This window comes from Arachis duranensis, chromosome 7 (genome assembly GCF_000817695.3).
Source record: "Arachis duranensis cultivar V14167 chromosome 7, aradu.V14167.gnm2.J7QH, whole genome shotgun sequence".
Classification (NCBI taxonomy): Eukaryota; Viridiplantae; Streptophyta; class Magnoliopsida; order Fabales; family Fabaceae; genus Arachis; species Arachis duranensis.
In genome coordinates, this window is record NC_029778.3 from 37,668,987 (window position 1) to 37,678,232 (window position 9,246).

Sequence of the window (9,246 nt, forward strand, 5' to 3'; positions counted from 1 at the left end):
GTTATAAAGCTCGCTTAGCCATATGTATATCCTTACCTGCACCTTGGCCCCATTACAACCCTGGAAAGACCTCATGATGTTTGCATTGGTATATTAACTGTTGTTGATTGGTTAGGAGAAAAACAAAAGTTAGAAAGCATGATTAGAGAAGAATAGAGTGATCACCCTATACACTAGAGATTAGAGCATACATACTTTATCAGTGAGGGTTCAATGCTTGAATCTTCATGTTTCCGGCCTTCATAAGCTATATTCTTGCATTTTTATCGGTTTTATTATATGATGATAGAATTAGTGGAATTTGATTTGTAATTGTTTTGAAGAGCTTATTTACTTTTGATCAAGTGAACAATAATCATATAGTTGCATTTATTTATATATGTAGGATTGCATTGCATTTCATGAGTTTCTGCATGTTCACACATATTTCCTTGTTTCCTTCAATTTAGCATGAGGAGTCTTGAGTCAATTTTTAAGTTTTGTGTCAATTGCATGCTTTAAAAATTTTTCTTGCATTTTTTGAAAATTTCATGCATTCATAGTGTTCTTCATGATCTTCAAGAGGTTCTTGGTAAGTCTTCTTGTTTGATCTTAATGATTTCTTGTTTTGTGTTGTTTGTTGTTTTTCATATGCACTTTTCGTTTGTTAGAGTTCATGCATTAAAGATTTCTAAGTTTGGTGTCTTGCATGTTTTCTTTGCATCAAAAATTTTTCAAAATGATGTTCTTGATGTCCATCATGATCTTCAAAGTGTTCTTGGTGTTCATCTTGACATTCATAGTGTTCTTGCATGCATCATGAGTTTTGATTCATAATTTTTATGTTGTGAGTCATTTTTATGTTTTTCTCTCTCATCATCAAAAATTCAAAAAATCAAAAAAATATCTTTTCCTTATTTTTCTCATAATTTTTGAAAATTTGAGTTGACTTAGTCAAAAATTTTCAAAATTAGTTGTTTCTTACAAGTCAAATTTTCAAAAATTTGAAAATCTTATCTTTTCAAAATCTTTTTCAAAAATCATATCTTTTCCTCTTTTTCGAAAATTTCAAAAATCTTTTTCAAAATATTTTCAAAATCTTTTTCTTATCTTTTATATCATATTTTCGAAAATAGGCTAACAATTAATGTGATTGGTTCAAAAATTTGAAGTTTGTTACTTTCTTGTTAAGAAAGGTTCAATCTTTAAATTCTAGAATCTTATCTTGTAGTTTCTGGTTAGTTAAGTCATTTAAAAAAAAAATTAAATCTTTTTCAAAATATCTTTTTCTTAAAAATCTTATCTTTTTATCTTATCTTTTTCAAAATTCTATCTTTTTCAAAAATTTGATTTCAAAAATATCTTATCTAACTTCTTATCTTCCTATCTTTTCAAAATTTGATTTTAATATCTTTTTCAACTAAGTATTTGACTTTTGTTTGTTTCTTATCTTTTTCAAAACCACCTAACTACTTTTCCCTCTCTAATTTTCGAAAATATCTCATCTCTTTTTCAAAAATTCTTTTTGTTTTAAATTTTAATTTTAATTCTATCTTATCTTTAATTTTCGAAAATCATTAACCCTTTTTCAAAAATTAATTTTCGAATTCTCCCTCTCCCCTCTTCTTCTATTTAATTATTTATTTACTAACACTTCTCTTTACCTCTCTTCATCCAAAAATCCGAACTCATTCCTCCCCCTGTGTTTGGATTCTTCACTCTTCCTTCTTCTATTCTTTTCTTCTTCTACTAACAATAAGGAACCTCTTTACTGTGACATAGAGGATTCCTCTTCTCATTACAAGATTTTTGTTTATTTGTGGAGGTTTTTTTTCCTATTCGTGGAGGTTTCAAACCTCCACAAAAAGAATTGTGGCAATTTCAAAAACCTCCAAAATTTGAGATGCCACGAGCTCCTTTGTGGCGGTTTTTCACAACCTCCACAATGTCATTTAGTGGCGGTTTTCTATCCCTTTTGTGGGAGTTCTGTACTGACATTTTGTAGCAGTTCTTGGTTAATGTTTGTGGCGGTTCAAAACCCCCACAAAAGAAATTTTACATTTTAAAAAAATAGCTATTCTGTAGGGTTTCAAACCTCCACAAACCTTTCAATATTATTTTTAAAATATTAATCTGGATGTTAGAATTACATTATTATACTACTCATCATTTACTATTTAAAAGAAAAACTTAAACAAGATATTAAAAATGTAGAAGAAAATTAAAATATTATATATTTAAACAAAAGAAATACTTTAAAACAAAATCAATATAGTACATTATCATCATTTTTCAATCACATTAATTACAACAACAAAATATTAAAAATAACATGTATTAAAGAACACTATGTGCATAAATATATATCTCAAGAGAATTAGTGTCCAAACCAGCACTAGCCATTTCTTCTATTCTTTTTTGAATCTGCAGATTACATATTTTCTATTTCAACTACTGAAAAACAATAAAGAAACAAATACAAAAGGCTAAGAATAATTAACATTAAAATTGAAAAGGGCACAAGTACAAACCTCAAAGAGTAGAAGGGAGTAGAAGAGCATCATCCCATATACTCAGAAAATATCCATGGATTAAGAGCTGCTTGGAATATAATTTGGACAAAGCAATTCGTGAAGTTTCAGGCAGAACAAGTTGGATGATCAAATAATCATATATGAGAAGTAAAGAACCAAATTTCAAAACAAATGAACATATATACATATACATAGATGAAGTGTTCAGCGTAGCTAGTGACCACAAATTTTATGCATTCAAAAGTTACTTTGATGAAAATAGATTATTATTATTATTATTACCTTGTTTACAAGTGGTGCTTGAGGGTGAGAGGGCATCAGGTGGTGTTTCGGAACCGATAGTGCATGCTTTCCTACGAACAAAAGAAGACCGAGAATGGCCCACAACTACATATAATATATACACACAACACAAAACATGAATGAGTGTAGTATCTTGCTTTTGCTGCTTCTATTGTCATCTAACTTCATTCATGCATTGGTTATCACCTCTTTATGCCTTCTTTCTTGTTGGTTAATAAAGAAGAACATAAAGTAAATCTAAAGACAGATGTGGAATCGAAAATTCCTAAAAGCCAAAATAATAATAATAATAGTAATTAGAATTATAAATTTGTTAGTTATATATTCAGCTCCATGAAAGTTCAAGAGCTTGGAATATAATCTGGACAAAGCAATTCGTGAAGTCTTAGGCAGAGCAAGTTGGATGATCAAATAATCAAATATGAGAAGTAAAAAACCAAAAGAAATTTGATACTATGATAAAATGGTTCAAGGCAATTATTTATATACTATAAGATGTACCGATGTATGAGTCAAAATAGACAATGATTATTGAAGATTGGAGAAGAGCAACAACAGTAGTCTTATCGAGTGAATTATTCCTTACTACAACATCCACCAAACCTGTTTCCTTGCAGAGAAAAACCTGAACTCAAAAGTCAAAACGATATAAGAAGCTACTCGCAATCAAATCTATTGAATAAGAAATCAAGCAATGGTGGCAGATTACCTGCAGGTGAGGTAATTTTCTGATGGCAAGTATGGATGGTAGTTGGATGCAGTCCATTCCCCAGCTTCTTTTCCAATCTTGAATCCACCAACTGGTTTTCCTGCTTGCAGAGCACCTTGAGTAACTGCATTCATTAACCCTGGTCTAGCCCCTGACCATGAAGTGCAATCCAAAAGATTTGCTATCTGTGCAGCACATGGATAAAACAGTAAATAATTTAAAAAGAAGATTTTATCAGAAAGAGATACAGAAGAGGATGAGACATCCTCATATAAAAACAAAAAGATATGATTAACACCTAAAGTGATAAGCCATGTAACAATGCTAGATTATCCCTTTGCATAAGTTAGGGAAAAACCAAAAAACCCTTAAGCAGGCCAGGAGCTTTTCGTCATAGGGAAGCCAAAATGGTAATCCTATCCCAAATAAAATCAATATTTGAAAGGAATCATTAAAAGTCCTAGAGCTCATTTCCACTCATTAAAACCCTTTGCCAATATAACATATTCACAATTGTCTATGCCAGAAAGTAATGATGTTTTTTGGAATGCCAACTTACAGATCATACTCCAAGAGCACCTAAGAATATAGTACTTGGACATCAATTACACTGAATTGAGAACTTGAGGAGTAATACTGCGTCTAGCTGTTACAGTATTGGAACCCAAAATGCATTTAACAATGAATGATAACTTACTTGTTGTCTAGCTGTTACATTGAATTTTTGAAGCAAGAATGCTTTAGGATCCATTTGCCTAGGAGGCCTTCCAATCCCTAACAGGAGACAAACTCAATATAATTATGATGGTGATAATAATAAAATTTAGGGATAAAGAAGAAACAACTTTGCAACAAAACTAACCGATTCTTAGCCGAGGTCATTCTCTATTTCCTCTAAAGTGTTTGGCATAAACGGAAGCAATAGGTGCTGGAAATTTCATACGTGCGTGCTAAACTAGGGAAATCATTCTGTAAGAAAGTGTCGAGCTGCAGGAGTTTTCATTGGGTTCATGCCCTCCTAGTATGGGTCTTCAAGGGATGCGTTGGTCAACTATCGTTGATCAGGTTTTACTTCCTTCACATTTCAATATTATAACCTGAAAAATAGTAGTTTTAAATATTTTATTAAGAATATTTGACATGATTAGGTTTTAATTCATGATATCCCTATATCATGAATTATTTTTCCACATGGTTTGAGCTAAAGTTGTTCCTGTGAAATCACATGAATGAATTTTTATCCTAAATCTTGATGGTTCTAAGTTAATGAATTGCTCAAGTTTCCAACTGCACTTTGCCAGCTTCAATGAGTAATCAACATTATGTTCCATTTTAGTTTTCTTTTGCACCGTCTTTTAAGTGATCCATCTCTACTAGTCCTAGAAGCTGTGCATTCTTTTATACATTGAGAGGGGTTTGTTCTTGTTTGAGATTCAATGTGTTGAATCCGAGGCATATGCACACGATTGACATATTTTTTATGTACTTGGAATTAATCGAAATCCTCTTGAACTTGTTGCAGTATTCAGGGGGTTGCACGAAATGGCTAAAATCCACATCGCCATCATCTTATTGGGGCTCTGCCTAGTATGCAATTCGGCAGGTTTTGAATCAGACACAAATGAAATGAGCATTTTCTTGGTATTTCACAGTGAGTCCTAAAACTGGGTTTAGATTGGGACACAAATGAAATGAGTATTTTGATGTTTGCTAAGCTTGCAAAGCCATTGATCGGAACTGTTGGGATTGTGATTAATAGTCTTCATATCAAGGTTGATGTGTGTAAAAGCAATGTCCACATTTTGAATTTTGAAGAAGCAAATTTAGAGAAAAAGAAAACATGTGGATATCTTATCTTTACTTCTGGGGCTATGAACTATTGAACTGATTTTCATGCATTAATTAAAAACATGGTTTGGTACTTCATCTTTTTGTTATTAAAATTCATATTCATTTTGCAGCTTCTATTTACACCAATCCTGGATGGAAAAGCACTTTTGTGTTCATTTGTATCCTGAATGGCCTGGTGTTTCTTCTTGGCTGGTATGTTTCTACTACGTTTGATTTAATATAATTGTTGTAAGAAAAATAATAAAATTTGAGTTGTGCTATTTTCCATAAAAGACTTCTGTTTGCGGTGCTTTTGTAGAAAGAATATGAACTTCGGTTTTGATGCAACTCTTAGAAATTGTAATGCATTATGGATTATGAAGCTGATTCTATGTAAATGGATATCAGCTTGATGCCTTTCTTGTAATCATGCTTATTTTGAATTTAAATTTTTGGAGGGAAAGCTTTTTGTGAGAGCCATTCAAGAGCTATGGCAGTGGTGGTCGCGGTTATTGCGCGTGGTGGTGGATACAGAGGAGGAAGAGGCGGTGGTGATGGTGCTTGCTACAGCTGCGGTGGTAGGTACAACGGCGGAGGCGGTGGTGGAAGCTATAACAACTGTGGGTATTCTGGGCTTTTGCAAGGGACTGCCCAACAAGCTCTCGCTGAAAAATGTAAGTATACAGCTTTAATTTCTCTGATCATTATGTTGTGTTTGAAAAATAGTGGTTTTGCAGAATCTTGTGTCTTTCAAGTAGGATTGATTGAAAATTTTTGGTACCTTTTTGGTTAAAAAATGATGTTAAAACTGAATTTTTGGTTAATTGTAATGATTTTAAAACTGAATTTTAAGATTGAGAAAGTGACTCGTAGAGCACAGGAGCAATTTCAGATGGTTTTAGAGGAGAAAAGCAGGTTATCTCTCTTTGTTTTTATCTTTATTTTCTTATTATTTATGTTTTATTTTCTGTCTTTAATCTTTTTGTTACTCTGAATATATTGGGTACTGGATTAGAGTAGCCATAAATAAGAAGAAAATAACATGAAGATAGGATAAAAGATAAGATGCACAATAATTTCTGTACGTGTGTTATTCCCAAACATAATATGAAAATTGCACGGAGTATTAGAGACATATTCTCCTGTGTCCCGATTCAATTCTTTATTGCCTCTAACAAGAATTTCCAGGGTAGGGATCTTCTTGAACCACATTTCATGAGATGTGTAGTTTAATGCAGTTATTGTGCCCCAAGGGGAAATTTTCCACTGGTTTTAAGCAGATGAACAAACTTTGAATATCTTATTAAATTTTTCGGTTAACTTAGAAAGGCATATAAGGCTCATTTATAGATTCCTGTTTCTTGTTGATCTTTCAGATTTGCATTCGATGTTGATCAGTAGGCATAATCTTTATTCTCAATTTTACATATCAGGACGTGATTTTGCTGCCTTTTTTACGGACTGTGGCTCTGATTTTGGGAGTTGCAGTTTGGTTAAACCAACTCATAATAGTCAAATAATAAGCTCACCACGGGCCAAAGAAGCTGATATTGTGTATTCTGTCATTGATAGGTGTGGAATGACAGTACTTGTTAATCAGGTTTGTCTATCGTGTACTTATCAAAACTGTACTATAGTAATGATCTGCATCGCATTTTTGTTGAGCATAATTTGTTCTTATCCTGTTTGTGCCTCTGGTTTTCTGAAGATTAAAGTGCCTCATCCAAGTTACCCATCGACATGTATATCCATTCAAGTGCCAAATCTTTGATGGTAGAATCCTAGTTTCGAAGGTACTTCTGCAAACCTTTTAAAAATGTTTCCGTTAGCGATTATATTTGAGGTATAACTTTTTTCGTTAAATCAGAAACCTGAATAGCCCTCATCTTATAGGGAATTGGGAATTCAGTTGCTACGTGGCAAACATTTTTTCTGGTGCTTTCGGGGTCATATCTTTATGTATTTGAAACTGCAGAGTCTCAGAGTTACCAGCGATACCTAAGGTTTTAAACCCAACCCTCCTCCTCCTTTCCTGTTTTAGAACTTTGATATTATTTCCTATTTTAAATTGAAGAGAAGAGAATAAGGAAACATTTATATGGAGAGTGAAATATAGAAATATACTCCAAAGTAGGATGGCCAGTCCATTTGCATGTCCGAAATGGGAACTTCGTTAAAAGTTCAAACAATCATGATGCAGTAATGTAAAGAGGACAGTTACTGATGAGAGAGGCATCCTGGTTTATATTGGCATTTTTTTCTCTTTGAAAATGCATCAAGTGGTTTATTTTAAACTGCTTTGTCCTTAGGGAAATTAAAGGCGAAACACCCCATGAAAGTCTCAATGTTGAAAACTAATTAAGTATATCTGAACAATTAATTTATATTTTATATCTGAATTTTTGCCTTCTTAAATATAATTATTTTAATTTTTTATTTTTATAATTGCAAATGTCATTATAAATGTTTTTTAATTATTTTTCTATATAATTATGCAGGATAATTTTGAGGATGATAATGAAGATTAATCTGTTTATGATTGTGGTTTATTGGCTAAGATGGAGTAGTGTTCGGAATGAATATATGTATGGTTGACTAATAATTTTTATTAGAACATATTTATGTAGGATATAATATTTTAATTTAGTTTTTCGTAGAGTATTAGTAGTAAATTCTAAGTGATCTCATGCTTATTTTGATAAAGCTATGCTTAATTTAGTGTGAGATGTATGAATATTCAAAATTAACTTCTATTCTAGTATTTTTGGATCATTGTAAATATATATTGTTTGCAGATAATTTGTTATTTAGAGAAATTATTTAGTATAATTATATATTTATTTTTATTTTGTAATATTCAACTCATTTAAATAAAAATGCAGAATTATTATACATGTAATCATATTAACTATTATGTTGTATTAATAATTATTATTATTATATATGTGTAAAAAAAAAAAACAAAACCTAAGGCTACACTTATTTACAGTAGTTATAGTATACAAAAAAAAAAGAGGGACCTAAGGCTACGCTTATAAAAAGTAGCTATGGAATACAATGTGGCTACGCTTTACGAGTGATTCAGTAGCGTTGAAAAGCGTAGCCTATTCTAGAAAAATGAAAGCTGAAAAAAGCGTAGCCTTTGGTCCTGGATAGCATCACTTGAAAAGCGTAGCCTATTCCCAAACGCCAAAAGCGTAGCCTTTGAGAATAAGCAACGGCCGAATAGGAATCACTCCAAAAAGCGTAGCCGTAGCCCAAAAAGCGTAGCCATAGCCTAAGGCATCATTTTTTTTCACTTTTGGCTATACTTTTCAAGTGTACCTGAATGGGTGTTTTTCTTGTAGTGTGTGGAGGTTTTTAAAAACCTTCACTAAAATACTCCCATAAATAAATATTAATTTTGTAGTGTCTTTTCTTGTTTTCTTCTCTTTCATATGAGCAGGAACAAGGAAAAAAGCACTCTTGTTGAAATTGATCCAGAACCTGAAAGGACTCTTAAAAGGAAACTAAGAGAAGCTAAATTACAACAATCCAGAAGTAACCTTTTAGAAATTTTCGAACAAGAGAAGGAGATGGCAGCCGAACCCAATAATGATAATGCAAGGAGGATGCTTGGTGACTTTACCAAACCCACGTCCAGATTTGATGGAAGAAGCATCTCCATTCCTGCCATTGGAGCCAACAATTTTGAGTTTAAGCCACAACTAGTTGCTTTAATGCAACAGAACTGCAAGTTTTATGGACTTCCATCTGAAGATCCTTACCAGTTTTTAACTGAGTTCTTACAGATTTGTGAGACTGTTAAGACGAATGGAGTTGATCCTGAAGTCTACAGACTCATGCTTTTCCCTTTTGCTGTAAGAGACAGAGCTAGAATATGGTTGGATT

At 32.4% G+C, this 9,246-nt stretch overlaps 1 protein-coding gene and 1 long non-coding RNA gene across 7 annotated transcripts; one reads left to right on the plus strand and one right to left on the minus strand.

The window, feature by feature from the left end:
* Positions 1–2,336: 2,336 nt before the first annotated feature.
* Positions 2,337–4,300, minus strand: LOC110274075 (uncharacterized). 2 transcript variants are annotated; one of them, XR_008001483.1, is made up of 5 exons: positions 4,223–4,300; positions 3,526–3,710; positions 2,796–3,441; positions 2,511–2,577; positions 2,337–2,403 (listed from the first exon to the last, which is right to left on the minus strand). It is a non-coding gene; the product is annotated as an uncharacterized LOC110274075 (long non-coding RNA). The 2 variants fall into 2 exon arrangements; XR_008001482.1 differs by having other exon boundaries at positions 2,796–3,710.
* Positions 4,301–4,440: 140 nt separating this feature from the next.
* LOC107458674 (uncharacterized) lies at positions 4,441–8,110 on the plus strand. 5 transcript variants are annotated; one of them, XR_008001484.1, is made up of 8 exons: positions 4,441–4,590; positions 5,048–5,176; positions 5,487–5,568; positions 5,814–6,029; positions 6,789–6,955; positions 7,064–7,148; positions 7,249–7,358; positions 7,854–8,094. XR_008001484.1 is itself a non-coding variant. In XM_052252166.1 (8 exons), exons 3-6 carry the CDS (start codon positions 5,544–5,546, stop codon positions 7,124–7,126), a joined length of 528 nt encoding a protein of 175 aa, XP_052108126.1. In that variant the 5' UTR covers positions 4,441–4,590; positions 5,048–5,176; positions 5,487–5,543; the 3' UTR covers positions 7,127–7,148; positions 7,223–7,358; positions 7,854–8,110. The 5 variants fall into 5 exon arrangements, 3 of the variants coding, with proteins under 3 accessions (XP_052108126.1, XP_052108127.1, XP_052108125.1); XR_008001485.1 differs by having other exon boundaries at positions 6,928–6,955; XM_052252166.1 differs by having other exon boundaries at positions 6,732–6,955; positions 7,223–7,358; positions 7,854–8,110.
* Positions 8,111–9,246: the final 1,136 nt, after the last annotated feature.